This window comes from Nicotiana attenuata, chromosome 2, assembly GCF_001879085.1.
Source record: "Nicotiana attenuata strain UT chromosome 2, NIATTr2, whole genome shotgun sequence".
Classification (NCBI taxonomy): domain Eukaryota; kingdom Viridiplantae; phylum Streptophyta; class Magnoliopsida; order Solanales; family Solanaceae; genus Nicotiana; species Nicotiana attenuata.
The window spans coordinates 46,592,316-46,611,147 of NC_031990.1; the positions used below are offsets into that span (position 1 = coordinate 46,592,316).

General features: G+C 36.5%; 1 protein-coding gene across 1 annotated transcript; it reads right to left on the reverse strand.

Annotated features, from left to right (window-relative positions):
• Positions 11,524-17,469, reverse strand: LOC109208973 (vacuolar protein sorting-associated protein 2 homolog 2-like). The gene is made up of 11 exons (XM_019372139.1): positions 17,159-17,469; positions 16,954-16,998; positions 15,358-15,392; positions 15,119-15,169; positions 13,258-13,362; positions 13,094-13,165; positions 12,796-12,867; positions 12,582-12,662; positions 12,457-12,492; positions 12,301-12,362; positions 11,524-11,799 (listed from the first exon to the last, which is right to left on the reverse strand). Exons 1-11 carry the CDS (start codon positions 17,202-17,204, stop codon positions 11,739-11,741), a joined length of 666 nt encoding a protein of 221 aa, XP_019227684.1. The 5' UTR covers positions 17,205-17,469; the 3' UTR covers positions 11,524-11,738.

Below are 18,832 nucleotides of genomic sequence, written 5' to 3' on the forward strand. Positions count from 1 at the left end.
GCACTGCTTTTGGTTTGCTGTTATATTGTTATTTTAGGTAAAGTAAAAATCTTTGCGGACAGACAGTTCAAGTACAAATCCATAAATATCCTAGTCAAGAAATGCTACTCTTGAGCTGAGAATACCACAAAATCTCAGTCATTCAATGCCTAGAAGTGGAGCAGCTGGTTACCAAGCTATTACTACCAAATAAGGGCTTTCGTCCAACACGCCATATATGTTGGTCGATCATCGCCACTGCCCCATGTCAGTTTCACGAGTTGGAGCCTGGCCTGCACCATTCATTTTCTCTCGTTTGAACCGAGGAACATATTTCCCAGGTGGTTGGTCCATCTTCCGTTGTTTGAATGCATACTCAACAAGAGGGGCGGCTTCTTCTCATACAGCTCTAACCAGATAATCCATTATTTTGCCAAAATTGTGCAACTTTTGTTCCTCTAGAACTGCTTTCTTCCTCCTCTTGTTGTGCTTTTCAGTTTCCTGCAGCAGAGCTTGGGCCTCTTCAAGTTCGCTCCTCTATTTCCTTAAGAACTTTGGCTCCTTCTTTCCTCATACTCATCAGTCTCAGCAGCAGCAATATAATGCGCTTTTGTTGAGCCTCTTCCGTCATCTTTTCATGTTCTCGCCTTTTTTCCTCTTCGACTAAAAGCTCTTGCTCCTCTTTTTCTTTATCAATAATGAACTACCGCGCAATAAGTCTCTTGTGCTTCTTCTCTACTATCTCCGCTACATTAGACAGGGCATCATCCCCGAGCTTGACAGATGTCTTCTTTTCCGCGGGATAGATCATTGTCCTACACAGCTAATAATAATTATATCAAGATTAAGAGTATACGTACATTTAATGGCTAGAAAGTTTATTTTATTAAGTCAGTATAAAATACTTATCTCTACTTGATCGGTTCAGTACATACAAAATGTACTAGCACAAGAAGTTGGAATTAAATCATTGTCATAATCAAGATAAATTATATTTAATCTTGTGCTACAATCATCCATAATGGTTTGTCCAATTCCATCATTAGATTGTGAACTCAAACTTTATACTTATAAGAACCGATGATTTAATCTTCCGTGTATAAGGTAAACTCTATGCACTAAATTATCTACTATATAAGCAAATGACACAGACTAATATATGATCTACTTAAAACTTTATTAAAATTGAATAAACAATTATTCCATAATAAATACTATATCTAAAGCAAAACCATGGTTAATAGTATATATCTCAACGGGAGCAACCTCAGATTAGCTAATTTTTCCAAGGCGGGAACATACTGACTCAGTTATACTTCATGAACCGAAGAAGTAAGCTTTGATATTTTGTTCAATATTGGCTGCACCTTTAGTGCCAGATCCAAAGGGAAACTATTCTATTTTTGGACACCAACTCTGAGAGAAGTGATGACCGCGAAAGGGAAACTATTCTATTTTCGGCTTTGGGTTCAACTTCAAAACCAATTAGATTGGCTACCCTCAAACTCCTCTCCTCCTCATCTTCATAAGGAGGCACTGAAAGTGTGGCTAGAACAACAGATGATGCTATTAACTGCAGTTCCTTCTCGCTTAGATTTTCATTAAAACTCTTCACATTAGAGAAAAGCTTGAGCAATGCATAAGCATGATAAAGACGATTTGATGACATCCAAAATATCTCAGCAAGCTTCTCATAGTAAACAACCATCAATGATGGTTTAGGTGTCAACGGTACGAAAAGCTTCCCGCCAAAGGCCCAGTTCTGTAGCAACTTTTAGCTGTTCGAATCTTGATTCATGTGCCACAAAATCATAACTGCATTAAGACCATAAGAAGTGTTGGATATTGGATGCGGGTATCGGGTCGCTCCATGAGGGCTGGCCCAACCCATTTGGAAAAGAAATAATTTTAGAAGAGATAGGGTTTAAAATAACCTCTTTAAAGAGAGGTTACTACACGTTTAAGTGTAGTGAGACTCCTCAAAGAGGTTATTACATGTTTAAGTGTAGTGGGAGCAGTTTTTCCATAACTGCTATCTTCCCTCTCCATATAAACATACGCTTTCTTCTTTTTTGAAAGATAACAGAGATAAAAAGTAAGAGTGGGATCAAAAATCTCTTCCCGATCAACACAAGAAGACATTTAGTTCGTGAAATTCTAACTTTGTTTCCAAGAGATTCAAAGTTCGACTTCGGGCAATTCTTTTGGTGGTGAGTTCAACAATTCTTCCGCTGAGTTGACAGGTACGCTAATGTTGTTCTCTCCCCGCGATTATTTTTCATTACATTGGTATCAGAGCAATGGTTGAATGATCCAGTTATTCATGTAAATTGTCTTGAAATCGCTGTTTTATAAGTTTAGGTTGAGATATTTTTTTTGTTGGCTATTTTTCTGAGGAAAAACTGCTTCTGTTTTCAGCGTTTTAGCCATAACTTGTTAATTTTTTTTGTCTAAAACTTATATAATCATGTTCTACTCATTTTGGGCTTTCCGAAAATATATTATATGTGAAGAACGGATTAAAAACGAGTGAGATAGGATTTTTTTGAAGATTGGCAGTTTTTGACTATTTTTGACGAAAAACTGCTTGTGTTTTCAGCATTTTTGAAATAACTTGTTAAATATTTTTGTCTAAAACTTATATATTCATGACATTCTGTTTTGGGCTTTCCGAAAATATTTTTTATGTGAAGAACGGAATCTTCCAACTTTAAAAACTCTTTTATGATCCTTTTTTGTCTTCTACCAGAAATTTGTGACATACGTTGCCGCATTAAATGGTAACAACCATATTTCTGATTCCTTGGTCCTATTTCAGATATGGATGAACAGGGACAAGTTCGAATTACTCCAAGTGGGAGTTCTCGAAGGCAAGGAAGGGGACAACGTAAAAGGGTACGTCGTCGCAGGACTTATTTCTATAATGATTCAGACTCGGAGCCTGAAGTCATCAGGAATGTCCCAAGGGCAAGACAAAATGAGTTAAGGGATCGACGGGGTGAACAAAGGGAAAGAGAAAAGAAATTTAGGGAGTTTAATGAATTTAAAATGGGCCCTGATGTTTCTATTTCTGAACATGTACACCTTTTTCAATTAAAATGAGCTGAATTGGCCAATTACGTAGAAATTACTGATTGGGAAGCATTAGCTATTTTAGCGGACTCTCTTCGAGAGCCTTGAGGTGAAATTTTAACTGAGATTTATCATGATATTTGGCCCAGTGCACCTTTTAGCTTGTATGTGCAAGAGTTAGTGTTCGAATGGTACATGTATGTCAAAGCAAACATGTAAATTATTATTATGTGATTTATCTTAATGAAATTTAAATTATGTTACTTGTCTCACCAGTAACATACATTGTTTATCATATTTTTTTTTGTAATGAATTGAGACTTGAAATAAAGTACACACTAAGAAGTGATTTTAATATTAATTAAAATATTTAGATATAGATGATGAATGGAAACATAGTGGCCGTTCGATTCTATACTAAATGTAGAATTAATATTATAATTAATTTACTTGAGTGTGCAATCACATGCATAAATTAACTCAAGTATATATTGATGAGTTAAACTTGTAATATTGTCTCTAATAACAGACATGGCATCGAAAAGTATCATTGCTGACTTGAACAAGGGTGACAAACTGAATGGTAAAAATTGCGACATCTGGAGTCGTAAGATGTGGTATGTACTCGAAGAGCAAGATGCTCTTAAAAGCATTAACCATGTTATGAGTCACCTAGAGGAGGGTAACACTGCCCAACACAGGAGGGATCTGAAAACTTACAATGTTTGGAAAAAGAAAGGTTCCACTGCACGTGGAACTATTGTATGTTCAGTTGCTGATGATCTCATCCACGAATGTGAGCAATATCCTACTGCTCAAGCCATGTGGACACATTTAAGAGAGGCATATGGGGGTACGACCGTGACTCACCTTCAACAACTGACAATCAAGTATGACACGTATAAAAAGCGTCATGATCACGGTGTCAAGCAACATCTAAGGGTGATGTCAAATATGATTGCTCAACTCAAAAATGTTGGCCATATTCTCTTTGATGAGCAGCAGGTTTAGGCAGTGATTCGGTCTCTTCCAAATAATTGGGAACATCTGAAGGTTAACTTGACCCACAATGATAGCATCAAAACTTTTGCTGATGTTGCCCGTCATGTGGAGCTTGAAGACGAGCGGCTTGGTGCTGCTAAAGCTGTACCTAATGTCTTTGTGGCAGAATCAAGTGGTACAAAGAGATCAAGCTTCAAGCGCAAGAGAAACTGGAAAAATGACGGAAAGGGTAAGGAGACCGGAGAAGGATCCTCTAAGAAAAGAAACAAGCCAAATTCCAAGAAAGGAAAACGGTTCTATAAGAAGAAAGACAAGAGCAAGATAAAGTGCTACAATTGCCAAGTCCCAGGGCATTTTGCTCGTGAGTGCACTGAGCTGAAAAATGTAGCATTTCAAAATGCATCTCTTAGTGCTATATATGTTTCCAGCACTGTTTTACTAACCGAATCTTATCCTGTGTGGATTATAGACTCAGGGGCCACCAACCATGTGAGCCGTGATAGAGAAGCGTTCATAGAGTTTCTTCGAGTTTCACCTGGATCAAAGCATGTATATGTGGGAAATAATGCAAAGCTTGAAGTCAAAGGGATAGGCACTTGCAGAATGGACATGCGTGGTGGCCGATCTTTGATGTTGCATGATGTCCTGTATGTTCCAGAGATTCGACGAAACTTAGTCTTTGTGTCTGTTCTTCTAGATTTAGATTTCAATTTGAATTTTAGTCGCAGTGGTCTTAGAATTACTCAAGACAATGTTTCTTATGATTTTGGACATCGTTATGATGGTTTTATTGTGTTAGATTGTAATCCTTCTACGTATAACTATTATGTTGACCGATGTGTTATGGAATGTTATTCTAGTAACAATGATGTTGATGTTATTACATGGCATGCAAGATTAGGTCACATAGGGCAGGATCGAATGAATAGATTGGCTAAGGAAGGACATCTAGGTTCTTTCTCTAAAATTGAAATGCCAACTTATGAAAATTGTTTTGCCAGAAAGATTACACGTAAACCATTTGGAAAGGCTGAGAGAGCTGATTTTCCATTGCAATTAATCTATTCTGATATCTGTGGTCCAATGAATGTGAGGGCTAGGTCTGGTGCTTTATATTTTATTACGTTCATTGATGATTTCACACGCTTTAGTTATGTCTATTTGATTGCTCATAAATCTGAAGCACTTGAATACTTTAAGAAATATTTGAATGAAGTTGAGAATCAATTAGATAAAAGAATTATGACCTTAAGAACCGATAGAGGGCGTGAATATCTATCAAAAGAATTTGAAGAATTGTGTAATGAGAAGGGCATCACCAGACAGTTAACTATTCCATACACACCTCAACAAAATGGTGTAGCAGAAAGGAGGAATAGAACACTATTGGACATAATAAGGTCCATGATGGCGCAGGCAAATTTACCTATCTCCTTTTAGGGAGACGCGTTATTGACTGCAACCTACATATTGAACAAAGTGCCTTCTAAATCAGTTTCTTCCACTCCTTATGAGCTAGGACTGGTCATAAACCAAACTTAGAAGATTTACGACCTTGGGGTTGTGTTGCATATGTAAAAGATTCTTTTAGCAAGCTTGGTAAATTAGGTCCAAAAGGCAAGAAATGTATCTTTATAAGATATTCAGAACACTCCAAAGGGTATGTGTTCATTGGTGAATTAGAGGATGGAAGTGTTACTGAGATTGAATCACGAGATGTCACATTTCTGGAAAATGATTTTCCAAAGAAGGGCGAGGTAAAGAATGGAGAGCCTCTTTATGAAATGTTGAACTCTGATAGTCAGCAAGTGTCTTCTGACATAATTGATAATCAAATAGATCAAGATCTTATTCTTGATCCGAGTGGGAGTGGGAACTCTCAATCCCAAAATCCTTCTGACGAACCTGAATTTCAACTACGAAAGAGTGCCAGAAAAAATATACCCAAACGTACTTATGAAATTAAAGATTATGTTTTCTTGGTATCTCCCACAGAAATGGATGAGACAAAGTCTGTGACTGAGGCTTTATCGAGCCATGAAAAAGATGAGTGGATGAAAGCAATGAAAGAATAATTAGAGTCCATGAAAACCAACAAAGTCTGGGACATAGTTGACCTTCCGCCTGGGCGTAGAGCCATTGGGAACAAATGGGTTCTCAAAGTGAAACGCAAAGTGGATGAGTCAATAGAAAGATACAAGGCACGATTGGTGGCAAAAGGCATTACTCAAGAAATTGGAATAGATTATGAGGAAACATTTTCACCAGTTGTGAAGTTTACCTCAATTCGCTTACTTTGACTATTGTTGCATATTTGGATTTAGAATTACATCAAATGGACGTGAAGACAGCTTTTCTCAATGGAGAACTAAACGAAGAAATCTACATGGAACGACCTGTAGGCTTCATCGTTAAAGGGCAAGAAAAGAAGGTCTGTAAATTGAAAAGATCTATTTATGGCCTGAAGCAATCTTCAAGGCAATGGTATTTGAGATTTCACAAGGAGGTGATCTCATATGATTTTACCATGATCAATGAAGACCATTGCATTTATGTGAAGAAGTCCAATGGGATGTTTGTAATTCTTTCTTTTTATGTGGACGATATTTTATCAGCCGAAAATAATTTGGAGTATTTGAAAACTATGAAGTCATGGCTTTCAAAGTCATTTGACATGAAAGATATGGGCGAGGCAGACTATATCCTTGGAGTTAAGATCCAAAAAGACAGTTCCAAAAAGTTATTGAGTCTATCTCAAGAAACTTATATAAAGAAAATTTTGGAGCGTTTTCGCATGAATAGTTGCAAATCCATGGATACTCCTATAGCGAGAGGTGAAACTTTAAGCCTTGAAATGTATCCCAAGACTAAAAATGAAAAGGAAGACATGTCTCGAGTTTCATATTCAAGTGTTGTCGGGAGCTTGATGTACGCTATGATGTGTACTAGCCCAGACATTTGTTATGCCGTAGGTCTGGTTAGCAGATATCAATCCAATCTTTGAAAAGATCATTGGAAAGCTGTGAAGAGAATTCTTAGATACCTGAAAAGGGAACTGCAGATTATTCACTATGTTATAGTGGAAATGATTTATACTTAAGAGGATATACAGATGCTGATTGGGCTGGTGACCGGAATGATAGAAAATCAACATCCGATTATGCCTTCTTATTTAATGGTGGTGTTATATCATGAAAAGTAAGAAACAAACCTGTACAGCCCTTTCAACGATGGAAGCTGAGCTCGTGGCTTGTGCATCTGGAGTACAAGAAGTTGTTTGGTTGAAGAGATTCTTTGAGCATTTGGATATTACAAAGAACTCTCAGGATCCCATGACTCTATATTGTGATAGTCAAGCGGCTATTGCATATACAAAAGATCCTAAGTATCACAGCAAGACCAAAAGACATTGACATCAAGTATAACTTTGTGAGAGACATGGTAGCAAGTGGAGAAATAAATTTACAATACGTTCCTACACGAAGCATGATAGCTGATCCTTTTACAAAGGCGATATCTAGAGACCTGTTTGAGAAACATGTTATGGCTCTAGGTTTGCGAATGATATGAACATATTTATGTATTGTAAAATGATTTTAGTATTATAATATGCTCATCAAAATTTGACTCTTGAATTTATGCTTATATCTCGTACGCATGTGATGAATGTTTTGTTGATAAAGTGTGTCAAACAAGTCGCGAGATGGGCTCTCTCACACGAGCAATCACCTCTTACATTAAGAATCGTGAAGAGATGAGACCTTATAGAACCTTGGATAATGCGAGGTTATATTTACTTGTAGAGGTCGGTCTTGACAACTAATCATACTTACGAATTTCACTATTCGATTATGACTTGTTTTGTAAGCCAGATGCAAGTTTCTCTAAGAAGATGGTTTGAGGATTATTAGAAACTCGGGTTAGACATTTGGAGGTGTCTAGACCAAGATCTGTACGGTGTTGAATGATTAAAAGAATAGGACACACACGCCAATATCAGGTGAGAACCTCGTAACATGTGTTTCATACCACGTGTGCTATCGACCATGGGATAATGGAAGAATGAATCCCTGCTTCTTCATTGTGTGAGATCCTAAAGAAGTTACATTAACTTTTATTAGAATACCCTTTGACCTTTTACTGTTTCTTGAAGTGCCAATCAGTGTTGCTACTTTAGCATGTTACTAATAGTCATGAGTGATTCGGCAATGCAGTGCATCTCTACGAAAGTAGTTGATTTGGAATAGAAAGATTCGAGTAGAAAGGGAAGACAAATAAATATTTTTTTTTTGTAATTTAACTTGTATTCATAGGTCGACCATTATACTTACCATGAGGGTATCAAATGTAATTATGAATACAAAGTTAAACATGAACTCGAGTTCACCTCTTTCGAGGATGAGGGATTAAATAACTAGCTACTGGAGTAGCAGGTGATGTCTGGGGTATAGCGAGTAATAAGATCATCATGATAGTAGTGAATCCTTTCCGAATGTGATCGGATTTATACATAGAGTTTAGAATAACCTTAACAGGTTTGAAACATATTATAGCTCTTGATGCTCGCAGGTCGCACGAACTACTTGTCTGTATGAATTAAGTGTGTCGTTTAATCATGATACTGGTTTGAGTTCAAGCCCATCATGAGCGAAGTGGGAGATGTTGGATATTGGATCCGGGTATCAGGTCGCTCCATGAGGGCTGGCCCAACCCATTTGAAAAAGAATTTTTTTTTAGAAGAGATAGGGTTTAAAATAACCTCTTTAAAGAGGTTACTACACATTTAAGTGTAGTGTGAGCAGTTTTTCCACTTTCTTCTTTTCTGTAAGATAACAGAGATAAAAAGTAAGAGTGGGATCAAAAATCTCTTCCCAATCAACACAAGAAGACATTTAGTTCGTGAAATTCTAACTTTGTTTCCAAGAGATTCAAAGTTCGACTTGGGGCAATTCTTTTGGTGGTGAGTTCAACAATTCTTCCGCTGAGTTGACAGGTACGCTAATGTTGTTCTCGCCCGCGATTATTCTCCATTACAAGAAGTGTTAGGCAAACTAATAGTTCAAACTTCAACACTTAATGCCACAAAATAAAACAGAAAGATCATATCAAACTTCGTTCTAAATTATCCAAAAATTAATTGAAAAACACTAAGATGATAGGATCTTAGGAGTCCTTTTCATATAAACTTCATCTTCTAAAAGAATACAGTATATAGTATTATTATTTTCTGATTGTTCTTACCACACGCCAAAAACATATCAGAGGCAACGGGATTATTACTGCCTAAATAAAGATGATGGGTAAACCAGCTTGCAAACTAAAGATGAGCAAAAACGAACTGATCAATACGCCTAACTATCCTTAATCTACTACCTACAGTGAAGCTAATCTACTCTGTATCGTTTTGACATTGTTGGGCATTTAATTATGGGAAAGAAGGTTAGATTTGTCCCTCTACTTTGGAAAATTATTCACGTTTATATACAATTCTACTATCAGTCCAAATCTATTCCTACCCTTAAGAAAGTAGACAAAAATATCTCCAACCCTAACGGATGTCCATGATTCAGCAACTAAAATGACACGGTGGACTCCATGTCACTATTTATTTTCCATCTGTAATAATAAATAACTAAACCCACTAAAATTAATCTTCTCCTTCTCGGCTAACATACTACCATTGCTGCAAATTCAAGGACTCAGGGGCGGATGCACGTACATCGAAGCGGTGCACGTGACACCGCTTTGATTAAAAATGCTGGTGTAAATGACATGCGAACAGTAAATTCTTACATATTGTCTGAAGTGACACCATTTGACAACGTTCAGGTGCTAGTTCAATGGTTAAGCCTTTTATTAAGATAGTAAAGGTCCAGGGTTCGATTCCCTGCATATGTGACTCTTTTTGGGGATTCGAACCTCAGACCTCCGCCACAGAATTAAGAGTACACACCAATGAGACAAAGGGTGATTTACAATATAAATGCAATAATAATTCTATTTAACACCTTTCAAGCGCTTAATTCAGAATAACTCCTTCTTGGATTTGCGATAAGTATTTGTGCTAGCTAATTGTGACACCGCTTACTAAAAGTTCTGCGTACGCCCCTGTTCAAGGCCCTTGTCCTGCTCCACAAAATTATTTTATAAATTTCCATTATTACCAGCCAGTGTTCGAACCACCACTCCAGCCGTCTTCTAGAAAATACCTCACCTTCTCTCCACCTAGAAAATCATCAGCAATCACTCATCGGAAATATCCACAAAAAAACTTCACTTGAAACCATATCTTTAAACACTACCACTCACTCATCAGAAAATCACCTCTCTTTTCTTCCATCTCTCGCTCCTCTTTAGTGGTCATAACTGGCCAGTAACACTCATGTTTCACAAAAAGAAGAAGAGCTAGATCCAGAAAAAAGAAATCCTCCATAAAAATTCATTTACCAGTGACCTCATATTTCTCTTTAATATTCCACCCAACCAACGGAAAAATCTTCTTTTGCTAAAAAATTTCTTTACTGCTTGAACATATTAGAACTAGTAAAATCTTGACGGAACAATCTTTTTCGCAAACAAAGAAGAATCAATCGGGTGAGACTCGTTTTTGAAATTTTTGATCTGTTTTGGATTGAATAAAACAAAGAATCTGACATTGGAATGCTGAAACTATTCAAAGCTGCAACTTGTTATTTAAATTAGAATTAGTTAAATCTTTGTGCCTTGAATCTGGAAAGTTAGAGCTCCGGTGATGAATTTCTTGTCATTTCATTTTGCCAGAAAGTTTGCTTGGATTTCTGATTTTGAATGGAATTGTGCTAAGAGAAGGATGTAAAAGAAAAAAATGAAAATAAAAAGAATAAAGTTGTAAAGAGAAATGAGTATAAACGGGAAGGGAGGGGTCAAAAAAAATTGGCATGGGTCAGAAAAATGAGTATGGGTCTCTACAATTCGGGTTGGTATTTGCACGGCACATTAATTAAGTGAGGGGTTCTACTGCCACGTTGGAAATTTGTTAGGGTTAGGGACGATTTTGTATACTTTACTAATGGTAGGCGTATATTTGGATCGAAAGTAGAAACGGATATAAACGTGACTAATTTTTGATAGGTTTAGGGACAATTTTGGCCTTTGTCCCTTAATTATTATCCAATATGCTAGCCGTCTTTTTCTGTCCCTTTGGTCTATTGGTGTTTTCTCTTCTGTATAAATTTTATTCTCTTTACAAAATTCAATGCAATCCCACTTATATGGCTCCATCATATTACAGATCTTTCAGCTTTCATACTTTTTTTTAAGAATATATATGTCCAGTGTTAACCTATCGGCTCATAGGAGCCATCGCCGTTATTTTTCGTCTGAAACATGCCCTTCTCGCTAATGGTCTTCATCGTGAAAAATGGGTCTGATGTGGAAGCCGCATAGGAGTATATTTCATGGTTATATTTGGACGTTTTTAATCGCACAAAGTTCAGGAACAGAGGAATAATTTCACAATTATGAAACCAAAAACACATTGTCAATCTTACAGCATTTATACCTCTAGATATTAATTCATAAATGTTGATGTTTAGTGCTAGAGAACAATAGTCACAGAAATACAATTTAGTACATACTATACGTTTATGCTAAAGAGAATTTATACAAAAAGAAAGGTGAATATAGAATATGCACGTTCTTCTTCCTCAAATTCTTCGAAGAGAGGCCAACCTCTTCTCAAGTTCCTCAACATCCGCAGAGTCAGAACTGCATTAAAACAGAAGAATTGTTACATATTATTCTAAGTAGTTCAGAATTCAACTCGTATTGCCACAAAATCAAACAGAAAGAACATAACAAAACATTTGACAAGGAGAAGATAAAAAGCCATCTGTATAAACTTCCTGTTCTAAAAGAATATATTATTTTCCGATAGTTCTGACCACGCCAAAAACATATTATACAAGGAAGAACTAAAACGAACCTTCTAGATCGGCTCAGTACATGCATCAATACAATGTTCATAGTCAGCAGTTGGTCAAAGTAGCAAATACAATGTCCATCATGATCAGACGCAACAGGAGTATAATCAGAGAACACAAAGAATGTATCCACAAGAATACTATGCCTATATAGTTGAGAATAGACTCTGACAGTTTGATATGGAAATGCAGAAAAAATGTAGCTCGACACATGTAGACACACAATCCAACATAAGTATATCAGATAATACATGTCTGACATGATATAAAAACAGTTTCGACGTACCTAGGGGGAGCAACATTTTCAACTTTCTTCGATGCAATTCGACCTTTTGGAGCTGAAGATAGCTGCCAAAATAGAAAACAATAATGAATAAACCAGCTTGCAAACTAAAGATGAGAAAAACAACTGATGGCTCAACTATCCTTATCAACAACCTACCTGCGAAGCAATGTCAACACCAATCTCATCCAGCACCTAACAAATGAAAATCCAAATTAGAAAAGTTGACCAGAAAATACAATTAGGAAACAGACAAACGGCATGATGAAAAATGAGTATTGAACCTGGTTTGTAAGCTCCTCAGTTTCTTCTTCAGCTTCATCTTTATCCAAAGTTTCATCAATGGACTCTGACATCATCTCAATCTGAAAAAATCAGATATTTTTATCAGTATGCATAGGCTGAACTTCACCAAGCTAAAATATTTTGCTTAGTTGCCTTGAAGAAACTGCATTTGTCAATAATGTAAAGTTCACTTGGAAGGATGAATGTGCTTACTGTCATGTCCAACTGTGATGACTGCTTCTGGAATTCTCTGATCACTTTAACTTGTTTCGCAGGTGCCATTTGCTGAGAAGTAAACACACAAAGAACAAACCAATTAGACGGAATTACACCTTGATTAGCTTGTGGAGCACAGAACCTAAATGATAGCACAACGGCAAACAAAATGGAGGAGAAAAGATGTAGGTGACAAATATTTCACTTTCATATGTTTTGTATTTCACTTTAATATGTTTGAACGATTTAAGAAGAAAAGAGGAAAAGAAACTCGCTACCAGCAAATAATCAGTACCTTGTTCATGGCAGTCATCGCTTTAGTTGCACCTTTCATTCCAGTAGACATAGAGGTGCTAGCATACAGTGCCTACAGAAGAGAAAGGAAGCCACGTATAAGATCCACCAAAAAATTTCAATTGCTTGGTCATAAACAATAGTTATCTGGAGAAAAGATTTGACCTGTGTATGAGTTGCTACACCCCTAATCTGAGCACGACTACCTTGCAAATTTACAATTTGTTGCCGCAGTCGCACAAGTTGACGAGCTAGAATTTTAGTGGCGGCCTGACAAGTCAAAATGCGTGAGCAAGATTTACTTTGAGGAAAAAGAAATGGCTGATGTGCAGATTACGTCGGATGAATGAGTTATTTGCTCATCCCTTCTTAAAAAAATGCCATTCATTTGACATCAAAGAGTTTGAAAAGATAATTCCACAGCGGTTGAGCACGCTACATAAAAAGAACTACCTGAATCACATAGTATAACGTTCATGTTACCACAAAAGCTGCAACTGAATCAACTCCTAAATGAATAACTACACCTCGAATTTAATTAGTCTTGATTCAAACTCAAAGTCCTATTGAGCTCGAATAGAAAAAAAAATTAAAAAGAGGGCTCTAATAAATTTTGATCTTGAATATGAAAAGGAGATGCTTGGGTAGAGAAAGCTAGCTAACATGGCTCACACCCTCATACAAGTATTTTTTTAAATTTATATAGGATTCGTACACGTATACAAATTCTGTGGATTATTTGCTGGTGTGAGAATAAACCTTAAGAATTTGAAATTAGTTAAACAATTGTCAGGCTCTAGTCAGTTAAACTTTTGTTGTGCTCGAACTCTAGCTCGAGCTCTAATCAAGTCAATACCTTATTTGACTCGGTTCAATTCAATGCAGACATAAACCATATATATGTCTTTCAAATTCTGATACTTTCCTGTCAAATAATATCTTTCTCTAAGGTTGTGACAAGATGTTTATGCATGAGTACTTACAAGATGTTTATGCATGAGTACTTACTTTAGAAGGATGATTTATGCAAGCTGAGAATGACTCAAGACTATGTACATACAAATTAACTCTAGTCTAATCAGTGTTTTAGTTATCTTAAACTGTTCAAATATAATGTGATAAATAATAGAACTTATTTGCTAGTGGGTTCATGGAGTCTAACATAGGACTTGGTCTAATTACATAAAAATTAACTCTAGTCTAATCAGTGTTTTAGTTATCTTAAACTGTTCAAATATAATGTGATAAATAATAGAACTTATTTGCTAGTGGGTTCATGGAGTCTAACATAAATTCAAATGCTTTTCAGTAGAGTAATATAGAATTTCTTTCAGAACTATTTTAAGTTTGTTTGAAAGAACTCAAGCTTTAAGCTGTGAAGCAGCCTGGGAGATCTAAGCGTAATCAATCAAGCATTTCCTTTCAGCATTTCTTTCTGTTGCTAAACTCTGACTGTTTATTAGCTCCCCCAAAAAAGCTAATCTTAGTCATTTTCAAGCATATATCATGCTAAAACATTCTCTAAGCCACATTACCCATCTTAAAACACTTTGAGCTCAAGAAACTGCTTCCCACTGTCCTACATCAAAAAAATCTTTAGTGTATTATGCCATGCCTAAAGGCCTTCTCACAACGGAAACATTCTAAAGCCCATTACCCGCCATAAAACACCTTAAACTCTAGAAACAGCTGCTTATCTGTCCTACTCAAACATATGCTTCAATGTACATGATCATGCTTCAAAGTACATCATACTTCCTCCTGAATGTTGATAGAATATCTCTCTAATATCTAACTCTTGTATGCTTGGAAGATTAGGTAAATTCACATTAACTAGCCGGGTAGAATCAGGTTGACGTGCTTTTGATCAGAATAACACCACACATTATACCAAAAGAAATAAGAGGCTGCAAAAAGCACGCAGTTTCTAGTGCAAATAAGCACCCATGGAAACCAGTATCAATATGATCACGATTCCAAGTGCGGTGGTAGTAACAAAAAATAAGTTTAATGAACAAACACTTGCCTCGTTTCCTGTTTTGGCTGTTTTCTTGATCTCTGCAACTAACTTTTTCTCCTACAAGATGGTAAAATAAGAATTACATAAGTTAATAAATAAGAAGATAACTAACACAGAAGAAAAAGATCGGGTACTGTAACAATACTCTGAACATTTTCTTGACCATAAAATTGGCAAGAATACTCTGAACTAACTGAACAAACAACACTTGCATCATGTCTATGAACATTTTTCTAGTAACTTACCTCCATCTGTAAAGATGAAATCTCCCGCTCAATGCCTAAAAAAGTTAAACACGAACAAAGAAATGAATTGATGAAAAGTACAACAGCACCAAATAAGGAATGAGAAAGACAATACAAAGTGAAAAAACGAAGTGAAATATACTAAACTTGCACACCAATTATCATATTCCAACGCTCTATAACAACACAAAAGATAACATGGAATACAAAGTTATCTTCTCGTTTACCAAAAATAAGCTGATAACAGCTAAGTAAAAAGTACGAATGACATCCAACTATGACACATCCTCGACAAGGATAATTTTTTCCAAACACTGTTTAATGCTTTTGGTGTTATCCAACTCCTTGCTTATGCAGCAAATGACAGTGACACGCAATTTACTAGAATAGCATAACAACGATCATATCCCAAATCTTTATCAAACTCCTTGCTTATGCAAACGACAGTGACACGCAATTTACTAGAATAGCATAACAACGATCATATCCCAAATCTTTATCAACAGTCCAAAATATAAAACCTGAAATATGCAATTTGTTTTCTCATTTAGCAAAATAGCTGACACTGATGGTTTTAGTCAAAAATAAGAACGACACCCAAAACTGAGACAGACATCTTCGACACAGTTTATTTTCAATAGTATTAAATGCTTTTGGCTTGTCCACCCCCTTGCTTATTTCTGTTAAAAAACCAACTACTGATGGTTTTCAACAGTAGTAATGAAAAGAACCAATAAAACTTATAAGTAGTTGAGTTGAGACACTTGGTCACTTGCAAAGGAAATAAGTACATCTAGCTTTTAGCCAATATAGCAATTCTTCCAACTCTGCCAATGATTGTCCAAGCAAAGCAGATTAGATGGTTAGAGTAAATTATATTGAGCTTGCCTATCATTTGCAATGCACCTGAACTACGGTTTAGTCCCCAAAACTAATTTGACAATTTTCCTAATATATCATACTATCATATTATGAAGCACCATTGTCATACAGAATTATAATACCAGATATTACATGATTTTGGTTATCTAATTACTAACGAACCTTCTCAACCAGTATTATATCTCACTCACCTCTTTTACCATAACATTTTGAAGGATCACTCATCCTTTTTAATTCTTATTGCAAAGGCACAACAATTCTTATTGGGTTTTGCTTTTGTTGAATACCTTACATCATTACAATCAAATTGCTTGAGTTTACCCGAAACCTTCAATATGCTTAAGTACTTCTCTTTCCCAATATAAAAGACATAAGAATTTCTGCCAAGCGTGATCCTTTTGTTCCTCTTTGCTGGAACATTTATTCCTAGACCTCCAAACAAATTAAGCATCTCTTGCTCAACACATTGGAGAATTAGACTGTTCTAATGTAAAGAGCATAGTGTTTGAAGTACATCTAAAATCAAAACAAGAGGAATATAACCAAATGGCATCCCTATCAAAGTCAGCCAGTGCAATTGGGATCAGGAATCAGGAATCAGCATCTATTATTTCTAAATTTGAAAAAAATGCCTTCAAAATTTCATTAAGTCAAAAGTTGTCTTTAATCAAAACAAAACTCAATGAAAATAGAAGCCCAAGACAGTAATGGTACCTCTGGTAGCAACAGCCATTTCCCTTTTGCTGGTCCTTAATGCTTCTGTTAATCAATTACAAAATTTTCACCATAGATCATCACTCAAAACAAAGAATAAAACAATTAAAAAATGTGATAAGAAACAAGCTAAAGTCCCTATAGTAAGCTGAAGGAAAATTAATAGCGAAAATGGGATTAGAGAAAAAGGGGGGAAAGATCTTACCTTTGGGTGAAGTCTTCTTCTTGAAAATGTTGTTCAACTTTTCCATTTTCTTTTACAAAAATTAATCTGATGGAAAAAAAAAGGGTGGAAGAAGCCCTAAAATTTTCTTGAAATGGGAAAAGAACCCTAATTTTTGTTGAAAAAGACCTGAATCATGAAAATGGCCGATCAAAATGTGTTCTTTTTTCTTTTTCCTTTTTGGATTTTTTTAAAGAGGAAGGGAGTGAAGAAGAGCAGAGAGTGGCAAATGGTAGCGGCCGCCTACAGAACTTCTAGTGGAGCGTGCAGTGACTTCTGTTCTTTTCCCACATAATACTATGATTTTATCTAACGGCCAGCAAATAAGTAGCCGTTGTACAGGTTGAAATGACCAAGCTACCCCTTCTCATGTTTGCCCTCACAAAAGGTCAAAAGACCATATTGTCCTTTTGGTTGTTTGACACTGTTTTGAGCTTGGGTACGAGGAAAATACGTGTCCGCTCTGGGTGTTTGGCACGAAAGAAAATGTTTTCATAGAAAATGAATGGTTTTATCACTTATTTTCTCTTGTTTGGTTGGTGAGTGAAATTCTTTTTCCGGAAAGTATTTTTTAGTATTTGATTAGAGAGTAGAAAATATTTTTTTTATGCTAATCCCTCATCCTCTTCCCCCAAGTCTCTATGTTAGGGGTGGACATCGGTCGGTTCGGTTCGGTTGTGAATATTATCGGTTTAACATATTGTGAGCACGTGATTTTTGCCTCGTTTAAATTACTCCTATAGAATTCATTAAAATTAGGATTTTTCTTTTTTGTTTGAATTTTAGGGAATTAATTGCATGATTTTGTGATTGTTTGCATTTTTGTGCATTTTTAATTGATATAACTCATGAAAATACAAAAATAGCATACTTACGTTTAAGACCCTCTAGCAAAAGAATTAAAGAAAGGTCTGTCTTGGGCCAGTCTTCAAATAAATCACCAGCCCAAGCCAAACCCCCATCACCCTAATCCGAGCCCCAAGCCCAAACCCACGCACCCTGACCCGGTCCGGCTCCCCAGCCATCGAAACGACGTCGTTTTGATTTAAACAAATCCTAGCCGTCTATGTTTTGTTGATCCAACGGAACGCAACTCACCTATCCCAGATATATAATTGTCCAAAGACGCCCCTACCCCTCTCCGTCGTCTCTCTCAAACCCCCCTTTCAAAACCCTAGAGAAGCCAGCCGCCCTAATATTCTCCGTCAATTCCGCCGGCGGCGATGACAAAAACTACGCCGATGGCTCCCAAATTCACACCATACCTTCTCCTCCTCCTCCTCCTTCCAAATCTAAGTTCACTTTTCTTCAAAACTCGCCCAAACCCCTCAAATCTTCGTTTGAAGTCATGAACCCTAGCCGCCGCCTTTGTTTTCCGGTGGCGGTGCCGCCTCCAAACCACTTCAAAACAATACCCCATGCCCCTGTGCCTCCCTCACGCTTAATATGTCACTAGTTTCATTCGAAACTGTCCAGAATCATTCAAATCGTAAATCTGAGTTCGAGCTTCAGCAGTTCAATTAATCGACCCAAGCCTTTGTTCTTCGCGATTTAGGAGTTGATTCACTACAAATTGATGCTGTTCGTTCGTTCTTAACGGAGAATAAGTGATTAGCATCAATTTCATGTGAATCAGAACATCAAGAGGAGTTTCAA

Coding starts and splice junctions, on each gene's coding strand:
- LOC109208973 (XM_019372139.1), bottom strand. CDS start 17,204: ATGGAAAAGTTGAACAACATTTTCAAGAAGAAGACTTCACCCAAAG. Junction 15,170..15,357: donor TTTCATCTTTACAGATGGAG/GTAAGTTACTAG, acceptor ACCATCTTGTAG/GAGAAAAAGTTAGTTGCAGA. Junction 12,663..12,795: donor CATCACAGTTGGACATGACA/GTAAGCACATTC, acceptor TGATTTTTTCAG/ATTGAGATGATGTCAGAGTC.